The sequence below is a fragment of the Petromyzon marinus genome, chromosome 11 (assembly GCF_048934315.1).
Source record: "Petromyzon marinus isolate PM22_M1 ecotype Great Lakes invasive population chromosome 11, UKy_Petmar_22M1.pri1.0, whole genome shotgun sequence".
Lineage (NCBI taxonomy): Eukaryota > Metazoa > Chordata > Hyperoartia > Petromyzontiformes > Petromyzontidae > Petromyzon > Petromyzon marinus.
Genome location: NC_133677.1, coordinates 8548404 through 8575490, shown reverse-complemented (window position 1 = coordinate 8575490; position 27087 = coordinate 8548404). Strand labels below are relative to the sequence as shown.

Genomic DNA, 27087 nt, shown 5'->3' with positions numbered 1-27087 from the left:
TTCTATACAGTACCGTAAGTTAAAGATAAATAACTTGAACTACACCAGCACAGTTCCGTGATTCCCCTTTTTGTTCTCACTCTCACATGAGTTATGGCCAATATGAATATTTGTGAAGTTGGTAATTAAAAAAAAGAGCATTAGCTAAACAAACAAGTGTTTTTTTGGCGTATTTATATTGTATACCTGGGCCAATGGTATGGTGATGATCATACTACTGGCCCAGGTTCATTGAACCGTGCCATGGCTAACAACAGTGATGGGGGTGATGTCTGAACTGGTACTGGGCCCCCCGCCCCACTGACATGCCATAGCGAGGCCTTCATCCAGCAAGATTGACAAAGGGCTAAACATCTCATTATTGCTGTATTCTATACCCAATGCACACATGAAACGTCCATCATACAAAAAGAAACATAAAAAGTTAGGTAAAGATAATTAATTGCTCGTGCAACTGCAAGCGAAAGGGCCTCCATTCGTGGCACTTCTAGAGAGTGTCTCTAGAGGTAAATTTGGCCTACTCTTCCACTGGCTGGACGTCTTGGAATAGATGGGAGGATCCACATGTCACAGCACCACACAGGTCCTGTAGATTGACTGTGTTGAACCCATGTATACTGCTGGGTGTACAGCAGTATAAATATATTGACTGTGTTGAACCTATTTATACTGCTGGGTGGACAAAGGTGGGGAGGCAGGGATGGCATTTAAGAAACTTGCCTGTTGTTTAAACTGCCATGCCAAGAAATCGATTGGAACCGGCCACCTCTGTATTGCAAGTCCATTGCGAGAGTCTGCTGTAAATTGCGTCAGCTGAATGTAACACAGATGGAGTGTAAAAAAAAACACAACACTCTTTTATAGCAATACAGCACATTGGTTTCTCAGTAAACGTTTCAAACTATTGCATGGAACTATGAATCATTTTACGTGGTTCCAACTTGAAAAACAATTTCCCTTGAAGGTAATGTGAATTCGTGAGTAGGGGCATTGTTGCGTTCCAAAAGGGTACAACAAGCAATAAGTGAAACAGAATGTACATAGATCATTATTAATACAAAACCAGGAAGTTGGCTAATTGAAATTTGGCCTCTTTCCAGGCAGCAACAGTTATCAGAATAACAATGCCAGTGTGGGCCCCTTTCTCACCAACATGTTTGAATTGCACCCAATGGCCACTTCGTAAGTGCTGTACACAGATGGTGTTCGGCACACTCAAGGAGGAAGTATGTTGTGCATGAATGACGAAATTTTGCAACGAGCAACATCCTAAGTTGAACACGCGTGTCAATCAACAACACACTACATTTGTATGCGTTTCAAATGATCCATGCCACGTGATCCGTTTGTTTACATATTCCTACTCATTTGCACAGACTCTTAAAACCCGTGCTGATGGCCAAAGGCATGCGTTGGTCCTGTACCTCAAATGTGCCTCCAAAATCCTTAAGCGTTGCTTTTTCTGATTAAAAATTCCCCGCGCATATATATGCTTTACACAAACATACATTGTGTGATTTAAAAATCTTTATCTAATATATATATTTTTATGATGGTTCTGAGTATATTGTTTGAGCTGGATAAGTCGTAGATTTAGAACTCTCATGGCGCAATCGCACGTAGCGAAAATGTAAAGATTTGCGGAACATTGCACAGGTGGTATTCCGTTAGACACGGCTACCGAAAGCAAACATGCACACGTTTATTTGAAGTAGGTAACACAGTTATATAATTTGTTAAATGTTGGCTATAATGTCTATATGCCCATGAAATCAGTGCACACCTGCCTGTCTCTCTCAATATGCCGCAGTATTATTGAGCAAAGTCAACAAACGGGTGCGCTATTTCATAGCCTTCCTGTGAAAATGCAATCCTGCCCCCTGCAGTTTCAGTAATGTTACTACCTCACGTCGTCACTATGGTAGGAATGCAACACAGGATTCGAGCCGGGATAGTTATTCGATAGGTGACCACCATGCATAACAGGTGTTATAGGCTGTAGGACCTACAGAGGTGGAAGAGTTGCCACCTGTCTGGAGTTTGACCTCGACAGTCTGGGAATTGGCATCTGTGTACAGGTGGCAGGAATTGATTTGCACTGAGCAATGTTGAGCTTTATCAGATAATACTGCAGTTCTGATAGACTATTCAAATGACAGCTGTTTCTTATTTTCTGCTGTAGAGCAACGGGTTCTCTCACAGTTAATTTTGTTGTTGTATAATCACCACGTTTGTAATGAAACCTGCCTTTCACCAGAGATAAATGTTGTCTTCATAAAGGCATCACACAGTATGCACATCTAATTTCTTAAGACTCTTCAGATGACAGTAATTGAATGGAGAATGACATATTTCCTGTGACCAACATATCATATTCATAAGACAAAGATCCTCCGTATAGCCTTTAATATACTGTAGGGCAAGTGCTGTTCTCGAGCACCTATGAAGGCTGGCACGGTGATGGGTTTGTGGATAGGGGTTCCCAGGACCCTTTCACTGCGGATTTGTAGCCGTGGCCGGGAATCCAACTCGGGTGCACAGCGTCGTGTGCAAGCCACAGCACCACCGCCCCCTCATGCAGAATGCATTGAATTGTCCAAAAGCCACACATTTGCAAACGACAGTATATTGTTGGCATGATTCAGCAAGTGCAGTTTAATGGAGCATGGTTATTGCAGGCACTTCCATTTTCCATTCACCAATTTTATGCTTACCTTTGTTTTAAATCGATGTTTGTACCCTGCTTACTTGTGGATTCGAGCTTTTGTTAAGGGCGTTAGTCGGCTTTCAGCAAGGAACGCACTTAGGAAAAAAACATGTCTTGCTGTCATATGGACTCGTCAGCTGTTTTCCATGACGTGACATGTCACGCAGATGAGTACCACCTCCCTTCAGTTGTCACAGGTCGTTCTGTCCCTTTGGAGATGCGAAGAATAATGTTGGAACAAGTTATAATAGCGGTCCCTGGAAAGCACGACATTTTAAATGGAGTGTGTTGCTAAGTAATACAAGCTTTAACAGATCTGTCAATAACACTACATTAAAAGGACAAAATATATATTTCAGGTGGCTTTTGGGCAATTGCCCTTCTTCATAGCACATCCAAAATTTGTTTGGCGACAATAGTTAACTTTAAACTGAACACATTTTTATCGGTAACATTCGACAAATGCAATTCTTGCTTATAATTCTTTGTGTAAAATAAAATGTAAGATAATTATGGTAATGAACGTTGCTTATACTTTTTTTACAGTGCAGTACTTGCTGAAATACCTGTTTGGCAGTAGTGAAAAAGATTCAGTTACAAGTGCTGATTAACAATGTCATGAATTAGGGCATTAAAGTTAATTCAGTGGCTCATTAAAACCCAAGCCAGATGGAAAGCATTACAAGCAAGCCATGATTTAGGATGCAAATAAAAGCAACCATACATATAATTAAACAGTTACATTTTCAGTGTCACAGCATACCAACATTGCAATCACGTAAACACTCATTAATTGGCTAACACCTTCAACAACAGAGGACCGCAGAACTTGGGGAGGAAATTTGGCACCAGCTTAGTGCCTGGCTGCCTTTCCTGCTTGCCTGTCGCTCCTCGCGCCTCTGACTCGTTCTCTCTCTTTAATAGCGAGTGAATACTGTGCGTTGGCGTATGACAAGTTGATTTATTTTTCACGCCGTATTTGTGAATTTAATAACGGATACAAATTGTTGAGTTTCCCTTCTCCTTCGCAAGCTTTTTCATATCTAAGCATATATTAGCCATTGTGATTCAAGTTCAAAAACATTGTTTTAAAATAATCTCCAAAATAAGCACGACATAATGATGTGATTGTTGGTGACATTTCAAATGCAGCAGGGTTTGAAATAAATCACATTTAAAAAGTAAAAATAACATACAGCACACTTGTGAATGAACTGAGTCACCAGATATAGTCCATGGGCCAGAGAAGAACCCAGTATCACCGAAAGTAGAAAAACTATAGTCATTCCGATTTATAAACCCACTGATTTAAAAATTATTATCAAATCATTCACTGTTGTTGGCCACGTCACGAAATTAGAACTGCTGAAGTGGTGCCACCTCAGGTGATACTGACAAGTGAAATATCTCGTCTGGACTCAAGGACTAACACAAGTGAAATAATTTCCTGAATGATATTCTTTGGGCGGGTCACCACTAAAAAAATAGCTTCTTAATTCAATGGGCCTTACCTTAAATAAACCGACTGGCTTACGGTGGTTCAGTAAAACCCTGCAGCATTACGTTGTGTGTAAAGAGAAAGGCCATACGAAAACTCACACAGGGGGCATGCCACAGTCAGTGTTAAACACACTTTAAAGCAACTTTAATTAACAGAACTAGTAACGATTGCTTTCCTCTACGATTGCTTTCCTCTATCGGGCATTCTGCTCTAGATCTCATCATCCTCCAGTGCCTCCGCGCCCGCCGACGCCGCAAGGGGCTGGCTCAGTATCTCCGTGGGAAGATGGTCTTGATGTACGGCGCCAGTAGGCCATGCAGCTCACTCTTGCGCTCGAGGGCACGCTCGCTCTGGACAACGCGGGGAATGACTTCGTTTCTCCGCAGCAGAGCTATCTCCCTCTCCACTTTCGCCTTCATCACCTGAGCACACGAACACGCATGCGCGCGGACGATGAGTGGGTTTTGTTCGGATACGTTGCGGTTTATCTGATTGGTGACTGCAACAAAAACAAAGGGGCCGTCCATAAATGACGTCACGCGATTCTGGACGATTTTTGACCCCCCCCCCTCGTCACACGGCGTCACAAAAAGTCAGACCCCCCCCCCCTCAAATATGACGTCACAAAGCTCTGCCCCCCCCCCCCCCCAAAAACCATATTTCCATTTTGAAAATAAAACATGCTACAAATCGCTTTAAACTATTGTCATTGTAGTGCGTATTGAATGTGGCGCTGCACTCTGATGTTGTAGGAGTGTTGTTATAACAATTAGTGTTATAACAATTAGTGTTATAACAATTCTATATTTATTTAAAGTTGCGCATTTTGATGTGACGTCAGATTTCTCACCCCCCCCCCCCGTCACACATCGTCACAAATGTCTGACCCCCCCTAGGTGCGTGACGTCATTTATGGACGGCCCCAAAGACAAATGTCCTTGCAAAAAAACGTTCACTCTACTCACGAACGGGTGAAAGGTGCAGCCCGTGCAATTCCTTGTCCACTCCACTGCTCGTGGAAGGGCTTCGAGAACTCCCCCAACCCTCTAAGAGGCTATTTTTGGTCTACCCTTCCACACGCTTGTCGAGGTGGGAGTATCCACACTTTACTCCCACCACACGCGTTTCGCCAAATCGCCTGTGGTGTGTGTACACGCTTATGCAGGGGTGCTTCAAAAAATGTTAACACTTCCAAGAATTTGCAACATTGCCGCAAGAAATGTGCTGCTGCCTCCGGGCTCTGAAGACCACCTGGAGACGATTCTAGGCACGTGTTGACAATGATGGCGAACAAGTGGAGAATTTTTTAAGCTATTAACATGTTACAGTGTATTATCCGTTCTTTTTCCAGTAAAAACGATAGTCCCATATGAGTGTTAACGTTTTTTTAAGCACTCTTGTTCTGTTTGGTGGACAGAGGCGATGTGGTTTTATTGTTTCAAATGCCATACAAGGCGTCCAAATGAGCAACCTCGAATTGGATGAACGTTTATATGCCATTCATATTTTGTCAAATGATTGCGCTTAGGATGCAGTGCATATGTTTTTATTTGATAGGCTAATTATGATGGATTCCAACCAATCGCAATTATAATCACACGAATTTAAAAGCCAATGCGTAAATCACTGCTCATGATGCCAATAGTGGCTATTAAATAAACATCCCACGTGGAAAAATACTGTTTACGAATACATTTTGATGATAATTATCTTATCTTTAGCTCTTCTGCATGGGAAACGAGCAATTTTTACTTCAGACTACAGCATGTTTGGAAATGTTAATTGGTCGTGGGAATTTTTTTTCATCGGAGCAGAAATCACAATGTAATTACTTGGTAAGAGCCTCAAATTACAGCAACAAATTTAATGTTGTCAAGTCGAATGAGGCATTAATATTTTAATTGTGTCATGCGATATTTAGCCGGTAATTGCCAGATAAGTGCCCCAAACTTACCATGGCCCGAACACCATTCACCTAGAGCTAGAAAATTAATGTAGAAATATCACGTGACACTTGTGTGTAATCAGCTGGAAATTCTAATCTTGCTGACTTGGCCACTGCAACCACCCTAATGAGTTTTTACAGGGCGATTAAAATGTAAATAATTCCCCTGATGCTGAGATGTTGTTTTAATTATTAAAAGGCTCCACACAAAACACTTTACACAGAAACGCATTGTTCTTATTCACGCGATACATCCACAGGCCCATGTGTGAGGGGGCAAATTAACCTTATTGATCTCGCATAATGTCCGTGATGCTAGTCATTTTTAGTCTGCTGATGGTCGGCGATGCGGCAATCGACTCATCTCGACGAGCTGTACACACGATGCACCAGTACGGTGCGTACGAGCGTTCAGGGTTTCGGCGAAATCGTCCTCGCTGCGTTTCGACATCGCGGAGTGTGGCACCACCAATTTCGGATTGATTGGTTACCCCAATCGCGGAGTGAAGTACACCCCTGGAAACAAAAGTGTCCCAGAAAGAAAATATTAAATTGCCTCGACAATTTTGTATTATTTGGTACCCCGGAGTACCAAACAAAAAAGGATCAAATGTTGAGTTTGTGAAAAAGAGGATGTGGATGTCTGTTTTGCTGTGGGTGCAAAAGGTAAAACAGGACAGAGTAAATACTAGTGCCTTTAATTTTATTGCCGCAGACATGCTGCACTTTTACGACGATTATAAACGAGACATAAGCCATGATGGGTCGTTTCTGGGAAAGTCTGAAGCAGCTTAGGTCTTGTCTCAAACAGAAGATGTGTGTCTATGTTGTGTCTTTCTCTGCATGTGTGTCTGTCTGTGTGTGCCCGTGTCTGTGTTTTGTCTCTCTCTCTCAAATTTAGCAGTCTTTGGAAGAACGTAATCAACCAGGTAAGGTGCTGACTGTTTTGTTAGCCGACTCTCTGTGTTGTATTGCATTATATTTCTAAGTTCACTAGGTTTGTTTTCTACCTGATGACGATTGCTTGTGTTACAATTGAAACGGCGCATTCTATTATTTATTTATTTTATTTCTACGTGACTTTACCGAAAGAACCAAAGAGTAATTCCAGCAGTCACGAAAGCTTCAAATCAAGTTTGAAGATGTGAGTTTGGATCTCCCTTCTGCAGAACCACACCACTTCCACATCCCTTCCCAATTTATCTCCACGGATGCAATAGTACATTTTACTGGCTTAGCTCATGCTATGCCAAGCAATATGTTTATTGATGGTTATTTATCAATGTTTGCGATATTTGCTCACAAAAACATGGCCCTGAAGCTAAGCTATGCTAGAGATGTTGTTTCGTTTATAACCATCAAATACCTCGTTTGTTAGTTGTCCAATACATCAATATTACTCCCTGCAATCTTGATGCGTGTTTTTTTGTTATTGTTGCTGTGCTCACACACCACAGATCCCCATTGTAAAATAGCCGGGGAAACTGGATGAATGGGAATATCCGTGAAACAAATCGAATAAATTAAAAGACTCAAACTATTAACGGCATGTGTCTGTAAATGTTGTGGATTCACTCTTCAACACACCGGTGGGCTAAAGTAGTGAACTATTTGTCTTTTGTCAACGTGAGATTTTTTTTCTGATTGGCCGTGTCAGGTGGTGGAGGGTTACGACACATTTATAAATAACGCGATCTAACCCAAAATAAATTTATTATGAATAATATTGGTCGCGAAAGCCTACGTGTTAAACTGGCATGTGTCTGTTCAATGTGTCTGTTGAATTGGATTTCCACGGTAAACTGGACTTTTATGGTAAACTGGACTTCCACGGTAAACTGGACTTTGATAGAAAACTGGACTCCAATGTTAAACTGGACTCGCATGGTATCGTCACATCTTTGCGAGGGAGGCCCTGGTGAAAACATTTCAGTTTAATGTATGTGATTTCTTACACGGATTGTCTCGTGTAGGCAGTCGCATGGCTATTTTACAAGAGGCAAAACAATTCAGAGAATGAGTACAGGGTCCTGTAGGAATGTTGCGTGCAACTAACAGACAAGGTATTTAACACAGGTTATAAACAAAATACACGCGAATCGACAAAAAAATTCAGACATAATAACACGAGAGCAAGAGGCACCAGACAAAAAAAAAACAAGGTGCAGGTACAAGTAAGCTTTGTTGCCTGGAAAAAGTGAGCTGCGTGGCCCGAGTACAGCTCGCAGGCCCGCTGGTGGGAAAGGGTTCGGGCCACTGGGCCATTCATCGGATTGCAGCATTGTCGGCCTGCGTGCACGTTGTCTATTGTACACGGCGGTCCAGGTGTCTTGTGATCCCCATTTAATTCTCTGAAACTTATTTTTTTAATATATATAATGTACTAATGGGTGTGAAAACAGAAATGAATAAGCAAAGGTAAAACAAAATGTTAGGGATCAATTAATTGGGGGTCACGAGACATCAGGACCACCCTGTACATGACAAAAAACATCTTTATACAGTACATGTGAAATTAGCAAACAGTCGCGTTTTAAAATCTCTAGCATTGTTTAATCAAAATATAAACTGTCTGAATTTGCAAACTAAACAATGACGAAATATATGTGACAGTATAGGTGGGCCTTAATTCAGTATATTTACAAAGGGATAAAAACGAATTTTAAAATATAAGTAACATTTTTGCATAATGTATGTTGAACTTTTTTTGCACAGTGCATAGCCAACCGTGCTAACCATGCGTATGTAATATGACCATCACTTTAGCTAGGTTTGTTTGGAAGATTAACCTGAATAAAGCATTATTCATATTGTTTTTGCAATTAATCTTATTTATGGAAGCAGCGGAATCATATTGGCCAAGACTGGCCCCAAACGCACGCGGTTTGTACCTGGATGTATTTTGTCCTCGCGTGCGTCGCTCCGTGCGTGACGATGAGAATGGCAAGTGCTTCGCACAGGAAGGTGTGGGCATCTTCATAGAGGCCCGAGCCATAGCAGAGAGCGCCAGCCCTCACGAACGCATCCAGCAGCTGTGGAGACTTTGGGTGGCACACGTCACTGCAAACGCACATAGGTGAGCAACAGAGATAAAGTTGGCCTCCGTAGGCAAGAAGAGCTCTTGGTGTACAGCGGCTGGCATGGCGCACAGTAGGATAGGGTGGTCAGCGCTATGCCATGCCGCCTTTGTATCCCCAGACTGCACTGGGCAAGGTACTCATTTTTAAAGGCTGATTCGAGCCCAGGGGAAGTCCACGCGAAGTTTATATAATAGCCGTAGATGATTTGCGTGAACAGGAATCAAACTCAAGTGGCAGGGTTAGTCGTGATATGTGAGTGACACACAGAGACACACACCGTGGAAATTAGGAATATAACAAAACAGCTCAATTCTTCTGGCTTTCCACAACATCCTGTCAAGCTACTTAAAATTGTGGCTGATAATATACGTTTGCTATATATATTACACAGACCATATAATGGGAGATACAAGCAAATATTTCACACGTAAGACTCTTTTGTCATGAGAATGATGGTGACACTCACTGACTCTCTGGGCAAGTGACAACTGAAGTGAAATCTGAGGTGATGTAAAAAAATTTCGAGTGACCCATCATAATTTGTGTGTTTTACTATTAACAAATGGCAATGATATTCAATTGCATTAGGTTGCACAGAATTTATATTCAACAGCAAGTTTTTTTTTTTATGAGCTTCGTCGGGGTTGAGAGGTTGCGCTGTTGTTTGCGAACTGCCTCAGCTACGAACCAGGCGACCTAAGTTTGTTCCCTGGCCTACGGCCATAAGTGGCAAGTGACATCTCAACTGGTCCTGGGCCCCCCTTCACCAACCCACATTGACCAGCTCGGTGAAGTATGGTCAAGCAACCCCCATGAATTAATAAAGGAGTAAAAATTGAAGAGGGGTCAAGATTATTATTGTTATTATTTAAGTATTATTGTATACATAAGTCTGCTGTCAGCCTTCCACACACAAAATCTATTTGCTTAAATTGGCACATTGACAGGATGCCAAGCAGGATGAGGAGGGAAAAAGGTAACCGTGACTGGGGAATATTATGTAGTGGGGAAAAACAACTTTGAAATGCTTTATATACTCGGAATAATTAATAAAACTGTTATAAAGCAAATCAAGGCAAAGCTGTGTAAAGTACTACGTTTTTTTTCTAGAGCTTCATTTAAATAACTTTACCATTTAAAGCACTTCAAGTAGCCGGGGACAGGTGGGGTGTCGCAGGATGACACTGGGCACGTGGGACAGAATTCGTTCTAAAAGCGATCTCTTTCATTCTCTAGCCTGCCAAAACATGTTTCTCTAAAATTATATACTGTATTGAGTTAATGGCAAAACTAATCATTCATAAGTTATGTATAAGATGGGGGAAGAGGACATTGTGGACACTCTATAGATAGCATTCTCTAACAGAGCCATTGTCTGTGGATTATACGGTTCTATGTCAGTGCAATGAGCCACATTTGAACATATCCCAGAGGTCCTAATTAGGTGATGATAATGATACACTTACAGGAGTGAAGCATACATGACTAATTGATATAACATCTAGATGATATTCCTAAATTTAATAACAAAACTTCTATGAACAAAGCAACACCGTAAGCTGTGCATCTCTTTAAATTGGCAGCAAGACTTAGCTCTCGGGAATATAACCCAGTAGGGGACAGCGTAGCCTAGAACGTTGGTTGAGGAAATAAGCTCATTAAATCACGAGAGAGGCAGAAGCATAACACGCAGTTGCCTTTACCTGTACGTGGCCTGGATACAAACAGATAAAATACGACTGCAATTTTCCAGCACCACACAAAGCTGGCATTGGTAAGAACACGTTCTGATTAATCCAGCAGTGGATCTTTATCTGATGATAATGATTTTATAATAATTATGGTTACATAATTATGAATATGATAATGATCTAATAATCATGATAGTTCATACTTTTTGTTTTTTTTCGGTAAAGTCACGTAGGTAAAAAAAGCAATAAAATAAATGAAAACTAAATTAAATTACTTATTATAATTATAATTTGTGGCGCTGTGTCAATTCGCTGCGAGATGAAGGCATCTACAAGCCATGTCATTCATGGGCGTTTTTTTCTTTAGCATACTTCACCATGCTGGTTAGTGCAGGTAGGTAAAGAGGGTCAATGTTTTTGTAATTTAAACTTGGTTCGTAATAGCATCAAAATGACTCCTCGTTCATGGAAATTGGTGAAGTTGCCTAAGTCTGGAATTCTCCTAACATACATGCATACAGATTAGTCGCTTATATAAAATACACCATACGTACATGAATTTGTGCTCAAACTTTAAGACTGCCACACCCTAACTTATTGGTAGGTTTCATGTCCATTATCGTAGGCTAAATGCGTCCTGTAACGTGTCTATACGTGCCAGTTACATTTGTAGCATATGAACAAATCACCAGGATTGCACCAGATCTCATCAACATCTCGGAAGCTAAGCAGGCTTGAGCCTGGATAGTGCCTAGGATGGAAGACCACCGTGCATTATAAGAGGTGCTGCAGGCTGCTGCTGCTGCTGCTGCTTCGGGGGGCTGCGTTGTCCGCAGAGGGCAGTGCCGCAAGGTCCACTGTGGTTCTGCAGTTGTATGCTTCCATCTCTATCCTCCCCGCCTTCACAATCCTGCACTGACCAGGCGTGGGGGGGGGGGGGGGGGGTGGCTCACCCAGTAGTGCATTGGCAATAAGAGGCTGTACGTGTTCATGATGCCGGATGGATTACCGATAACCGGTCACAGCCCTGGCTGCGTAGATGGCAGCAATGCCGAGTTCCCGGTTGTGGGTGGCAGCCTCTGCCGCAGCGCTCAGCATCCTCAGGAGGTAGATGTTTGTGTCTGCGAGCACCGGCAGGTGTTTGTCCAGAGCCTCTTTACACAGGCTCCACACCTGTGGTCATGCAGAACAAAAACATGTATGTAGTATGGATGTATGTTAAAAAAAAAATTCACACCGGAGGTGCGGAGGAAAAACATCAAACTGAACACAAAAAAAAATACAGACCAGCGATGCTCTAAACATTTTGAGTATGATTGTATGCCGCCTCTTACAACCTGCTGCAGCAGTTGAAAAATTGGGACAGGTTCCATAAATCCCCTCCCCCCCCGCCCGCGTCCACCCGACAGTAGAAATACGTGTGCACCATAGTTAGCCAATTGTAAGGTTGCATGTGGTGGCGTAGACTGTGGATACTACCACCTCTTCCAAGACATTTGTCCTGCATGTCAGAGTAGGCCAAATGCCCCTTAGAAGGGCTTTCCAGAGACTCCATCTCTTGGAGGCGCCTGTTGCCAGCACTGGCATAAGCAAGTAATTGTAGTGCTGCAACTCTGTTTTTTTGTACTTTAACTTATATCAGGATTGGGGAACCTACAGCCCTACAGCCTGTGACCACATGAAGCCTACCTCTTTAACAGAGCCTGCAGATCATAGCCACACTGATCGGGTATGAGACGGGAATAGATCCGACCTGGAAATGGTAACTTTAGCCCACTCAAGTCACTGCAAGGGCGTCATTATTATTTCGGTGGACAGGCACATTCTTCAAGTTATTATTATTATTGGATAATGCGAAGGCGTGTGTTAATGTGTGGACAGCCACACGTATCGTATTTAACGTCCTACAAAGGTCTGTAGTTAAGAAAAGGTTCACACTTTTGTCTTTGGTCAATGTACATATTATTTTGCGATTAGCATATACATATGGTGTTTCAAATAAGTCGGGTCGTGCTTGTTATTAGTATATTTCAAAGAAATTGCTGAACTCGATTGTGCATGTACAGTGTTTTATGAGTACGGTGTTTTATGCACTTGAAGAGCTCATTAATTCAGAGAAAAATAGCATCGCCAAGGCACTTAAAACAGAGCAACGCAACGCAAAATATGCTCCATTGCTACGCGCAATTAAAGCTCACGTTACACAGTGTGGCTCGCCATGAATTACAAAGCACCATTACATGAATTGACAGTCATGGTCAGTAACCTTTATTGTCTGGCATTTAGATTACCTCGTCCCAGTGCTTCTCTGCCAGGGCCATGTCAACCTTCCCAAGGGCATGTTTGGAGTCCTCCACGACTTGTTTGGCATCGATATCTTTTGACTGGAAACAACAAACAACACGAGCCTTTCAGGATTATGTGTCCTTGGCACGACTGCCAGCTTTAATGGAAAGCATGTTTTGCTTTATATTTTTCCAATATTTTTTCAAATTGATGACCCTAAAAATCAAAAGCTGTGAATACTGAGCATTGTCACTTGCAAAATGTGGCAATTAGCTTTGAGGGTGACCCTGGCGTGGCGAGAGATGAAATTATGAAGGGAATTCAATAAATGGTCAACAGTCACACACAATAGTAAATGGGATTGTAAATTTGCCACGCAAATTACAATTCTTAGCTTAAAATGCATCAATGAATACAAAATTTGAAGTACATATTCCAGGTGAATTCGTCATAGGATCTCAGCAGCTGAGCAAAGAGAAGCCTGGGTCGTGCTTGGATGGGAGACCGCCATGCACACGCTGCTTGTTGTAAGGTTGCGGGGCAACTTGGTGGGACAGTGGAGGGCGGTGCACTTAAATCACTTGCTGTTCTGTACTTCTAAACTTCCACATCTGTGTTCCCTGCACCATCGCCAACTCGCACCGACCAGCCCGATGAAGTATTACCAAAATAACCCGAACAATCCACACGGCATGGGGGGGGGGGGGGGGGACGACTCATCCTGAAAAACACGGATTAACAAAAGGTCCGGAAATTATATATCAGTGCACGAAAGTTTGGACAAGGCGTCGCTTATGATCATGTCTGGCGAGTTGAAAACCTTGGCTGCAGTGAGCAAAGTATCTTGCGTGTGATCCTGACAGTGGACACAGTTGCACTCGAAGAAATAGTCTCGGAGCAAGAAGGCTCGGCGCTCCTCTGCCAGACCGACAAAACTCAGGTAGGAGACGGTGAGCTCCTCGTCGGCGTTGATCGCTCGCATCACACGCAGCTCCGCCCTTTTGTCGAAGTGAAGTTAGAGGCAGGGAGACAGGGACAAAAAGAGTCTTTATAGTATATTTGCTTTTGATTATCACGCTTACCAAGTCGAATACATATTTTGTTACGAGGATCCTCTCAAGTTTTCAGGGGCTGTGTATGATTGCATTTTTTTTGCGTGGCATATTGGGACCATGATGCCGCCACACAATGGGTTACTCTTGAGAATTACGTCACGGGATCTTTTAACGTCCACTGTGACGCAGGCGGCGTGTATTTTTTTTACAGTTAACAGATCCGTGGTGTTAATCATGGCGGCCACAGGATTCGAACCGTGAACCTCTGCACACAAGCGGCGAACGCGCAAATAATTTGTCAACCATAAAACATGAGAATAATTCTCCTGGCGAAGAGAGTCTAGTAAAGGGCGTATTACTGTATCTATGGAAGACCAATGAATTACCGTATAGACGATGTGCTGGTAAAGTAACCATGACTTAGAAAAAAACCATGACCTCACATAAAAAAACAACCACGACCTCACATAAAATAGATGTCATGTTATTATACCACTACCACCAGCGCACTGAACAGCGTGGTGAAAATTTATCAAACGACCCCAAAGATAGAGAGTCACGAGGATGCCTTCATCCAGCAGTGGACTGAGGACTTTACATGAACATTACACTAATAACCACTAGACGGCAGCAGTGACCAGTCGGTGACAATTTATTTGACGATGCATTGGCAGCGGTGCACATAAGCAAAAAAGTAGCCAACGAAAATTTAAACACATTTGTAAATAACACTGTGGCCTTAAAAGGAAACATATTACAGGCATTGTTGCGAGCAATGGCCCTTGTTTATAGCACGTAAAATCACGTGCTATGAAGATGGAAATAAATGTATGTGCTTTGAAAAATTGCCATTGCCTCTAACATTACATTGTATATTCTATATTTTTCCTTTTAAGGCCAGAGCGCCATTGACACGTGTGTTGAGTTTAAGATGAGGTGGAAGGTCACCCATATGCAATGCAGCTTTCATTCATGGGGTAACCTTGATGAGGTCACAAGTAACTGGGTGCTGAAGGGCAAAGCCTAATGTGGGTTCAAGGTCATTCATTTTATGCAGTTTTATTCAAGATCATCATAAATAAATTCCCTGCCATAAGAATTGGCTGGTACGGGCTTGTGGGTAAAATGAAATGGATCTTCATTGGATAAATGAATCAAAAATCACAAGAGGGTTGTCAAATATACCAATTCTCGGACATGTTAGAGGTAGTGTTTAAGAAACTGCATTCCAAATCCCAACACTTGCATTTACTAATAAACGGAATAAAGGTGTATATGCTAATTAACGTATATTTACGAATACATTTTATATCTATACATATATTTTAATTACATGAAATTTTAGTTGCATATTTTTGATAGTTAGTTGCAATAAGTACAGCCGTGCACTCTGTTTGTATATGGTTTTATCCAACCGTGTCCTAAAGAACAAAACGTTAATAGATATACTGTATTCACGCACTAATCACAAGCACAGCAACTTAAATACATAGGGATGCGATTTGTTTATTGATAGCTACATTGCAAGCTAATATTCTAACAAGTCATTAAGTACCTCCATCAGCTGACAAATACAATTGCAGCACGAAGTTTGCTCTACATTTAAATAGTCTGCTTCATTCCCTTCGTGATTGACGCCAAAACGTTTGGATAATTTGCGAGCGTGGATTTCAGTGTTCAATGTTGCATGCGACGCGAGATACAAAAACATAATTACGGATAATGTTTCACTCACCTCGCACTGGAGTGGAAGGTGGCTTTATTTGCTTGGCGGCTGCAAGACAGTTTAACGGACCATTTATGGAACATTCAATACATTGGGAGTCTGTGAATGCCTGAACCTTGTAGATGAAATCGCTCCGCAACAGGCCATACCTTTTATCCTGAAATTAGTCTCATGGTAGCCTGGTACGAGTAAGTCAATGTGGTTCACCCCGACATGCAGCTCATGATTCGATGATTTAACACGATTCAAGGCCGCTATTTATACCGAGAATCAATCTTCTAAATGTTTGAATGCAGCAACCGATATAGGTCATGTGAACTCATTACACATGACAATTATTCATTTTAAAACATCGATTTAATGCATGTAACCTGGGCGTATTTACATATTTTAATCGAATGGGATGCATTATTAAACTTCGAGTTTGTAATCATGCCTGAATTAAATATATATATACCGTCGTGATATCTGAACACAGGAAGGCGCTTTCGCTTAACCGACGTGCACTGACCGACGTCTGGTGAAGCCTTCATCCAATCATTGATTTACATATCACTGTTCCATTCCCGTTTTTAATTGGCAGAAAAAAACAAAACCGAGTTTAGCTCCAAAGTGTGTTTTGTAGGAATTTTGACAGACAATTAAGAGAGGCATGTTTATACCGACACATCCTGAGCCGGCACTTTTTTACGTGATTGAATATATATATCAATAAACATCTCCGTCTGTGTAATCACATCCCGCATCATTGTTAATGCAATGCTATGCAACACATCATTGGGTAGGCAATTATATTTGTTGGCACGGAAACAGAGACATTAATAAACCACGCTTCCTCTCCATTTATTACCACTTAATGCAATGATTTGCAACAGGATTATAATTCAAGCGATTTCCAATGTGTGTGTGGTTTTTTCACCAATGACTGCATGCAACGTACTTTGGTACATACTGTGCGAGGAATACACACCCTTAACGAGCCATTTAACGTCCTCCATTCTCTTTAAAGCTCTATTATGTATATACCAATACCCGCCATGGTGACGTCACCACGGAGCCTGTGCCAGACCAGGTGCACTTTGAGGACCACATCGATGGCTCGCTGACAGGTCACGGGACATACCCAGGTGGCATGGGTTGACTGACTGAGATGACTGGCAGATGCACCACCTGTGCCCCCTATTGTGTTATGTACAGTGAGGGAAAAAAGTATTTGATCCCCTGCTGATTTTATACGTTTGCCCACTGACAAAGAAATGATCAGTCTATAATTTTAATGGTAGGTTTATTTGAACAGTGAGAGACAGAATAACAACAACAAAAATCAATAAATACGCATGTCAAAAATGTTATAAATTGATTTGCATTTTAATGAGGGAAATAAGTATTTGCCCCCCTCTCAATCAGAAAGATTTCTGGCTCCCAGGTGTCTTTTATACAGGTAACGAGCTGAGATTAGGAGCACACTCTTAAAGGGATGCTCCTAATCTCAGCTTGTTACCTGTGTAAAAGACACCTGTCCACAGAAGCAATCAATCAATCAGATTCCAAACTCTTCACCATGGCCAAGACTAAAAGAGCTCTCCAAGGATGTCAGGGACAAGATTGTAGACCTACACAAGGCTGGAATGGGCTACAAGACCATTTCCAAGCAGCTTGGTGAGAAGGTAACAACAGTTGGTGCGATTATTCGCAAATGGAAGAAACACAAAAGACCTGTCAATCTCCCTCGGCATGGGGCTCCATGCAAGATCTCGCCTCGTGGAGTTGCAATGATCATGAGAACGGTGAGGAATCAGCCCAGAACTACACGGGAGGATCTTGTCAATGATCTCAAGGCAGCTGGGACCATAGTCACCAAGAAAACAATTGGTAACACACTACGCCGTGAAGGACTGAAATCCTGCAGCACCCGCAAGGTCCCCCTGCTCAAGAAAGCAAATATACATGCTCGTCTGAAGTTTGCCAGTGAACATCTGAATGATTCAGAGGACAACTGGGTGAAAGTGTTGTGGTCAGATGAGACCAAAATGGAGCTTTTTGGCATCAACTCAACTCGCCGTGTTTGGAGGAGGAGGAATGCTGCCTATGACCCCAAGAACACCATCCCCACCGTAAAACATGGAGGTGCTTTGGGGGTGTTTTTCTGCTAAGGGGACAGGACAACTTCACCGCATCAAAGGGACGATGGACGGGGCCATGTACCATCAAATCTTGGGTGAGAACCTGCTTCCCTCAGCCAGGGCATTGAAAATGGGTCGTGGATGGGTATTCCAGCATAACAATGAGCTGGCACTTATCCAAACAAGATGGCTAACCAAATGCTATATTAATGTTGTACAGTAATTGATGATTGAACCGAGACCATAAACTCATAAACTCGAGAACCCAGTTTGATCATGGCCCGGCTGAAATGCAGATTCGAACCCAGGATCTTAGTGGCGCTGGCTAGTTGCTCAGACCCAAAGAGCCACCCGGTCAACTCTTACTTTCCGTTGTTGAAGGTCACGCAGCAATTGGGCCAGCAGTCGTGATTAAGCAGGCTGATGGTTGGAAAGAGGCCCACCCCCATGGCTTTGACACCACTCTGGTCTGTCAGGATAAGGCTGTTGAGGTTTACCTGCAATAAATAAACAACACGTCAACAGGGACTGAAATGCACACGTACGGCCCTTTTGTCCAATCCGATGTTGGGTGAGACTCTCACTGCGCTCCTCTCGTCAAGGTGCTTAAACCATCACGCAAACTCCGGCCATCCTCGCAGCAGCAGCGGCTTTTTGCTAACAATCGAACAAAGACGATCACCGCATCGCGCGCTTTCAGGTGCGCTTCTGCGGCCGTCTGGAACGCTCTTCCTTCCATTATTAGGAATCCCCTGGAGATGTGCATTTTGCTTGTGTTGTGATCGAAACGTCGTATTTTTTGTTATTTTCTTTGACTTTACCGAAAGACCCAAAGAATTTAAATAGAAAACTAATTTCTTTCGAACTGCTTTTTGTGTTTAGTCTGTTGTCCTTCCCCCGCACCTCAGATTAGCACGGTTGGTTACGTACGGTGCGAAAGAAGTTCAACATACATACAGCAGACAAGTCGTTGGGGTTGTTGGGTCATACTTCGCCACGATGGTCAGTGTGGTTTAGTGACGGCAGCGAGAATAGATGGCAATGTAGCCCCGTATCAGCCTATAGCAGCTGTATATGCACGGTGGTGACCCGACTAAGCGCTATCCATGCTCCATGCTGCTTAGTTTCTGAGATATCATGAAATCGGGTTATTTTGCTCATGGGCAATGACATTCATTCAAATAGTTTATTATATCCAGCACTGATTTAAACAACAAATGTAATGATAAATAGCATGAATACCTTAGTCTTGGGCTCACAAACAAGTAGGAACAATTGGCAAAAGCATTTGTTAAATAATCAAAACGCTAAAATGAAAACATGAGACTTAAGACGGCTATGCAGCAAGAATTTCACGATTTACCTCTTCCCAATTCCCATGATTAGATGAATAATCATGACTTGGGGGGTCACAATTCCCTGCCAGAACCGATCCCTTCGTGTCCCGTTTGCGTTTTCGCGAGTACCGACTTTCATTTAGTCCATCTCATTATCGCGTTTCTGTTCGCATTCGTCAACCATCTGCATTTAATGTCAAGGCATTGTTCATAATAAACGATTTCACGCGCGATTACACACGTGTACGATGAGTATATGAATGTGAATCCAATCAAAGAGTTATTTAAATTCGTACAGTGCGGTATTCATGCATTTTTTTTTTAAAGTTGACTGTGTTTGCTAGGGTTCACGTAACCCGGGTGAATTTTCCCTTTACGAGCAGAGCTGAAGCAGCTTTGGTTCAACATGAAGTTTAACGCCGGCATGCAAAGGGGGCACGCGCGAGCGGCGTTATTTTGAGAGTGCCTTCTCTGTGCGCAACTTTGTCCCTGTCAATTTGTGAGCGCGCCCGTGAATCCCTGGAGCAGGTGAGTATCTCCCGCATTGCATGCAATCGATTCGCGAAACAGACGTGGGCTTCCTACGTTTGTAAAATGCTTTCGTGTCTCTTCCTCGAGTGGTGGCACTTTAACTCCTTCCCGTTCCGAGACGTCTGCAAGTTTGCAGGGTGGGTGTCTCGTTCACCGCTGAATCCCAGAACGCGCAAGCGGTTAGCATTAATTTTATTTAGAGAGGCATAGCGCCGCTGTTTTTAGAGACATTGTGCTCGCCGCAGAGAACTGTAGCGACACGACCGCACTCTGTGATAGCTGGCGCCAAACTGCGCCACACGCCTTCCCACATGGCCTTGTGGCAGCCTCGGTACTGGTAACGTTATTTTATTAGTTTTTCCTCCGGTTCCATTCCGATTCCGTACACGTACATCATTTGCATTTCATCAGTACATGTACGTCGTCAGAACGGGAAAGGGTTTTAATAGCATTCTTACAATCTGAAGCATTTGCAGTATGAAGGCTGTGTCAAAGTGCTTTGATGCCGCGGGGCAGAACTGCAGGCACGCTGTCACGTCTCGCTCCATAGCTTGCCGTTCGTCGTTGCTCAGCCTCTCGATGTGTGTTTCCAGCCGATCTGGAGAAATGATTTCGCCCTCTGCTCCAAAAACACTGTCCTTAATCGCCCGCCTCAAAATACGGGCCACCAACCTATTTAAAAGGATAATGACAACAACAACAACACATTGTGAGATCATACCTCCGATGAGCGGGGTTTGGCTACGTACGGTGCGAAAGAAGTTCCATATACAGAAAGCAGCTCGCGTGCAGATGGATTGTAACATCTCAGGAACATGAGAGATGACGAGGGCTTGGTCAGACTTTCATCCAACAGTGGAATGATCGTGGCTCATGATAATGATTATGAAACGTAAGGTCCCAACATAAGGGAGGCCTACTTCTGTTTGTGCACAATTGCTAAAGTAATTCACGCGATGCAGCATGGTATGGCGACACATATCCGGCCGTCACAAATCCGCCCTGACGCAGTGCAGTCGTTGTGCAACTTCTATGTTTCTGTGGGTGTTCACTATTGTATCCTTAATCTCGTGTACATTAAATTTTAAATCACGGTAAATAATTATCCCATGTTTAAATGCTATTTTCTCTTTTTGAAAATGTTGTCCGACCTGAGCACGTAAACACGACCTTTCAACATATTCGCCTATATCTCTCCAGTCTCCAGTAAGTCTGAAATGAGAGGTTGCTCTGCATCGCACATTTCATTACTGGAACTACAATACCTCAGCAGTGCTGCTTATACCAAGGCTGTGTGTGTGTGCGCTGCATACAGCAAGCAGGCTACGCAGGGGTTAATAACAGAGAACCCAGCCCACTTTGCCAAATGCGAAAGGCCCAATTCCTCATGACCTGGTGCGGCCACAACAGCTAATGGGAATTGTAAATTACTGATCAGTTATATAAGTAAATGTCTCACACCTGGCACTGGAAATATAAAAAAAGCTTATTTAATCCACTAAGTAGACAGTTCATTGGATACTCTACTGGCTAATATTAAAAATAGCATGCTGCATTGTACATGTGTACATGTACGTGCACATCCCATTAGTCAATGCACTGCTGGATGCTGGACGACCATGTCAGTAATGGGGGTTGTTTGATCATACTTCACCGCGCTGGTCCGTGCGGGTTTTGTGAAGGTGGCAGGGAGCATAGGTTTTGTAGCAGAGTACAGTACAACATAACAATGGATTTTTTTACACTGCCCTTTGGCAAGAATGCAACTCTGTAGCAGCACCAGCATCCTAAAAACCTGTGTGTGCACGGTGGTCACGCAACATCCGAACACTATGCAGGCTCAACGCATGCTTAGCTTCCGAGATCTGACAAGATAGGGTGGGTGAAATCTGGGTAATTTGTTCAAAGGCACTGGATAATGTAACTGGCTTTTATATATATTTTTAAACTACATATTTTGAATCCACAGTATTATATATATGATTTATTCTGCCATGGTTATCGTAGCATAACTTTCAAATATAGGAATTGCTGCACAACGTTGAGTAAAGTGTTTGCGTTGTCTGTATTTAAGCACAATGCGTTTCAGAATGAGAATACTTACACTGGAAGAATCCGATGAGCTGTAATGCTCTTCTTCACAGATGCCCAGTAGGGCACGAATAACCTGTGTTTCCCTTTGCAGTGTGGATTAATGAAATCACATCGTGCAAATGTTCAAAGATTCTTCTACTCGGTTCGCCATGGCAACTCGGTGTCAAATGGACACGCGGAATGCTCCCAAATGCCTGGAGCATTATGAACAGCTGCGGCTACAATAAATGTAACGTCTCATCATCTGCGGCCACAATAAATGTGACGTCTCATCAGCCCTCCCTACCCCTGCCCCTCGCTAAAACAATTCAACATCGTTCATCACGATTGTTATTCTTGTGCGAGTTCGAAAATCGCAACGGTGTGCAACGTTTTCCGATTTTCCGACATCAAAGTAAATAAATGAGACGCGTTAACAGGGAAGGATATTTGCCTGCAGTAAGTGAAGATCCTGCTTCCAAAACAAAGGCGTAGTACAGGGTGGTCCAGATGTCTTGTAACCCCCAAATTAATTGACCCCTCACATTCGTGTTCCTTTGCATATTCATTTCTGTTTTAAATGAACCTTAATTTAAAAATATGAAGTTTTAGAGAATGAAATGGGGGTGGTCACAAGACATCTGAAGACATATCGTGGTGGTACGCGCCTCCGCGTCTATTCAACAACAATGAAGTAGTGTACATGCACCCTTTTTTTTTATCAGCGAGCAGTTAAATGAACCCCTGCTTAAAGCCAATTTAAAATAACGTCGCTACAAGACGCGTATATGCCCATTTCTTCATATGCATAGTCGGCGAGAGCTACAGCAGAATGCACGACGGACAAAAGCAGATCGCATATCCTTGCTCATCCTGTTCAGCACTCGACCTGTGTCGACGTCTGTTGAACGTTGACTGCATCGTGCGCCCCCGTTATTGGGTTAGGGGCCGTCCATAAATGACGTCACGCGATTTTGGACTATTTTTGACCCCCCCCCTTCGTCACACGACGTCACAAAAAGTCAGACCCCCCCTAAAATATGACGTCACAAAGCTCTGCCCCCCCCCCAAAAAAAATTAAACATGCTTCAAATCGCTTTAAACTATTGTCATTGTAGTGTGTATTTAACGTGGCGCTGCACTCCTCTGATGTTGTAGGAGAAAACATTTATTAAAAAGTCTATTTAATTAAGTAGAACGTGTTGTCTATATTTATTTGAAGTTGCGCATTTTGATGTGACGTCACATTTCTCAAACCCCCCCCCTCTCGTCACACATCGTCACAAATGTCTGACCCCTCCCCCCCTCCCCTAGGTGCGTGACGTCATTTATGGACGGCCCCTTATTGCCCTGCTCCCAACCCCCCCAACCACCGGTCACCACAGTAAAGCTGCAGCGGTGTTGCTCCCTCCTCCTCCTCACTGCGAGTGCAGGAATGGGAATGCCAACTGGGAAAGCCACCTCGCAGGTTTGGGATTCCCGGAGGCTTATGAATAGCTGCGCGCAATCCAACCAATGCGATGTCCCCCCCATTCACACTGCGACAACTGTACAGTCATAACAATTTTCCTAATCGTTTTGCAATTTTGAAAGTGCACACTTGTTGTGTCAATCTTAGAGAGAGAGAATGATTGAGAGGTGCGGGAAATACTATTTTTTTATATATAGCGTCATTCGTGCTGATAGCATGAAGACGAACGAGTTTAAGTAACCTCGGTTCCAACGATGTGTGTTGTGATGGATCACTATAAGGAGAGATGAGATCAAGAATATGGGCTGGATGGCTGAAATGGCGAGAGATGACTGGTGTTGGTGTGCGTTAAGAGGGTCCCAGTTTCGTTGAAGGGAAAAGTGTGTCGTGTATAGTAGTGGATAGTGCAGTGCATAGTGTAGTGGATAGTGTAGTGGATAGTGCAGTGCATAGTACAAGACGGTGGTGAGGCCGGTGCTGTTGTATGGGCCGAGTGCTGGGGCACAAGAAAGAGGGAGGACCAAGCTATGGCAGTCACAGAGGTGAGGATGTTGCTGGTGGATGTTTGGGGTTTAACAAGGAAGGACAAGAGGTGAGAAATGAAGAAGTGAGAGGAAGACTCAAGGTGGTATAAATCACAGATAAGATGAGAGAGAGAGAGAGAGAAACGACTGGTGTGGTTCGGTCATGTGGAGAGACAGCAGGAAAATGATGTGGGTCAGAAGGTGCAAGTGATGCAAGTGGAAGGAAAGAGATGAAGAGGAAGGCAGAAGACGAGGTGGAGGGGGGGGATGTGGTACGATGGGACCACGGTGGCCCGAGAAGAGGAAAGATGGCGCAGGACAGCGCAGCGTGGAGAAGGTTGGCAAGGACAGCGGACACTCCCACATCAGTGGGACAAACCCGTGGAAGAAGAAAATCCATGCTAATAGCATCCCATAACGTGATACATTACATTAATTATATAGAAGGACCAAATCCAATATACAGCCACTATCAAGAAAATGAAACCGCTACTACCAAGCAAAAACCTAAAATGAATAAACTAATTAAGAAACGGCACTAAAACAAAAAAAACAACAAAAAAGTTATCACAAAGAAATTGGTCCATTAGGTTTACATCATAGACCACAATCTCAACTTCCCAACCAAGCCAGGAAACCTTGACAGGAGGGGCAAAAATCACAGATACGCGGGAAGGCAGCCAGACACGGCATCAACAATTCCCCAAGAGCTGTTGGTCCTAAAATGAGATGTTCTGGCCATTTACATTGATGAGAGTTCATACACGTGGGAGGAAACCGGAGTACCCGGCGAATACCCAATCGCGCGTGCGGGTAACAATCAAAAGGGCGCTGTGGTGGCGAGATGTTAACTCTCTTGCCTGGTATACAGGAGGTCGTGGGTTCGATCCCGACCCTGATGCCTGTGTATTTGGAGTTTGCATGTTCTCCCTGTGGCCGCGTGGATTTTTTTCCGGGTCCTCCTGTGTTTCCCGACACATTTAGAAACATGCGTTTAGAGTATTTGGCTGCTGTAAATTTCCACATGATAAGCCACTTCGTTGAGTTATCATTTGTGGCCAGGTCGCTTTCTGACAAAGAGCTATATAGCTCGGTGGGACTTACCTGGTAAAATAACAACTTTGTTTATTTAAAACTCCGTACAGATGGAAACCGATTGAAAACGGACTTACATTTATCATGCACTGATAGCGTCACATGGGGCTCAGAGCGCTAGACGTCAAACGTCAAAAGCCAGATGCTTTCTTACCGAACGTTGTCCGTGGGCAGGCCGCAGCTCTGCATGTCGGCGCACTCCGAACTGTGCTGTGGCCAGCCTTCTTGTCGGCACGTCCGATCGCAGTAGAAGGCAAAGCCACAGCGACCACACTGCAGCAGGTTTTGGCCCGAGCGGTAGCAGCTGTGGCAAACCTGAGCAAGGTGGCTTAAAAACGCCAGCAGAGACAACACCAAGGCCGTGCCAATGGATTAAAGCAGAAGAAAACGCAACAGCATGTCAGGTGCGCTACGGGAGTAATCCATTTGCGGGTGATAAAGGCGCAGGCCTGCAAATGTGTGCGCATTGCACTGCTGGTGGGAGGGGCCTCCACCAGAGGTAGCTCTAGAGAGCCCCTCTGAAGGGTGTTTTGGCCAACCCTTGCACGCAGGCCAGACGTCTTGGAAGGGGTGGGAGTACCCACACTTTACCCCACCACACGTGACTTGCCGATCGACTAACTGTGGCCTATGTATTGTTGCTGCAGGGTGGACGGAGGAGTTTAAGGAAACTTGCACCGTTGTTTAATCCGCCGTAATGGACGGTCGAACCGGTGACCTCCAGTGTGCTGACCTACACCACGGCCTTGACATTTACAGGAGTAAAAGTGTAATATTTCAATACTTAATCACTGCATGAAAAAAAATGGTTGATCGCCCATTCATTAAAAATGTGTCATTTTGGCGAAACAAATAAGATAGAAAATGGTCACTCAGAAATGCAGTGTGGTTGCCATGCCTACGTGTTAAACTAGTTTTTCATACCTACACTGTATTAATAACAATTTCACATATGTTGTGGAACTGTGGCAGAGTGGTTATCGATCTGCCCTATGAACCAGGCAATCTGAGTTTGATTCCGGGCCACGGCTAACTTCAGTCACGAGCGACATAGAAAACCGATTCTGGCACACCTGCCACTAACCCGCAATGACCAGCGCGGTGAAGTATGGTGAAATAACTCTGCAAACCCGTACGGCATGGCGGAGGTTGTCATCCAGCAGAAGATTGTTAGGTAAGTGAAATACAACAATGTACCTAGGTGTATCTCTTCGATGTGTTTTCGGGTTGCACCGTTTGTTCTTCGGCACGTTGTCCGACGTTTGGTTCCATGTGCCGGAAGCTTCTTCAGGAACTTGTAACCAGAAATTCAGTTCCTCAAAAAGCTCCCAGCATGCGAAGTGAAACGTTGGGATGTTGCTCTGCAGAGTGAGAGTGAGTGAGTGGCGTTTGTATGTTTTCTCCCTTTTCTCAAAAGTGAGTGCATGGAGTTTGTATGTTCTCCTGTTCTGCAGAGTGAGTGAGAGGAGTTTGTGGATCACAAGGCAGAGCTCTACAAGCACAACCTGAAAAGGGCTACGCGAGTGGTATCGGATAGATCGGATGGTGGTGGTCATGATGATGACAGTGATTTGCCACATACAGTACACACGTATTGTACCGTTCCAAACGCGAAACGGTACCTGGCAACATACCTGTCAAATGCCACTGCAGCGTAAGGCTTTGCTGAGAATATGACGTCCCCGGTTCGGTAACTCCTTGTGGTCACCAAGCAGCGTCCTTTCCCCGGCAGCGTCACAATCTTTAGCCCTTCCAGAAACATGCCTATTCTCGCAATTAAGAAACCCTGTTTGTAAATAGCCCTAATGCCGCAACAAATGTTTATTTTTTTTTTAAAGTCACTCAACGAATAATGTTTATGTGCCTGTCTGCCCCCTTCGACGAAGCGGCGTTCTCGGTTTGCCTGTCGCGACAGAATGCCCAAGGCTTCGACAGCAAGGGC

At 43.6% G+C, this 27087-nt stretch overlaps 1 protein-coding gene across 1 annotated transcript; it reads right to left on the bottom strand.

Annotated features, from left to right (window-relative positions):
- Nucleotides 1-1648: 1648 nt before the first annotated feature.
- LOC116941256 (histone-lysine N-methyltransferase Smyd1-like) lies at nt 1649-27087 on the bottom strand. The gene is made up of 10 exons (XM_032952114.2): nt 26780-27087; nt 25300-25473; nt 20441-20654; nt 18481-18611; nt 16001-16039; nt 14031-14208; nt 13216-13308; nt 11934-12097; nt 9045-9213; nt 1649-4630 (listed from the first exon to the last, which is right to left on the bottom strand). The coding sequence occupies exons 1-10, from the start codon at nt 26905-26907 to the stop codon at nt 4475-4477; spliced, it is 1446 nt and encodes a 481-aa protein (XP_032808005.1). The 5' UTR covers nt 26908-27087; the 3' UTR covers nt 1649-4474.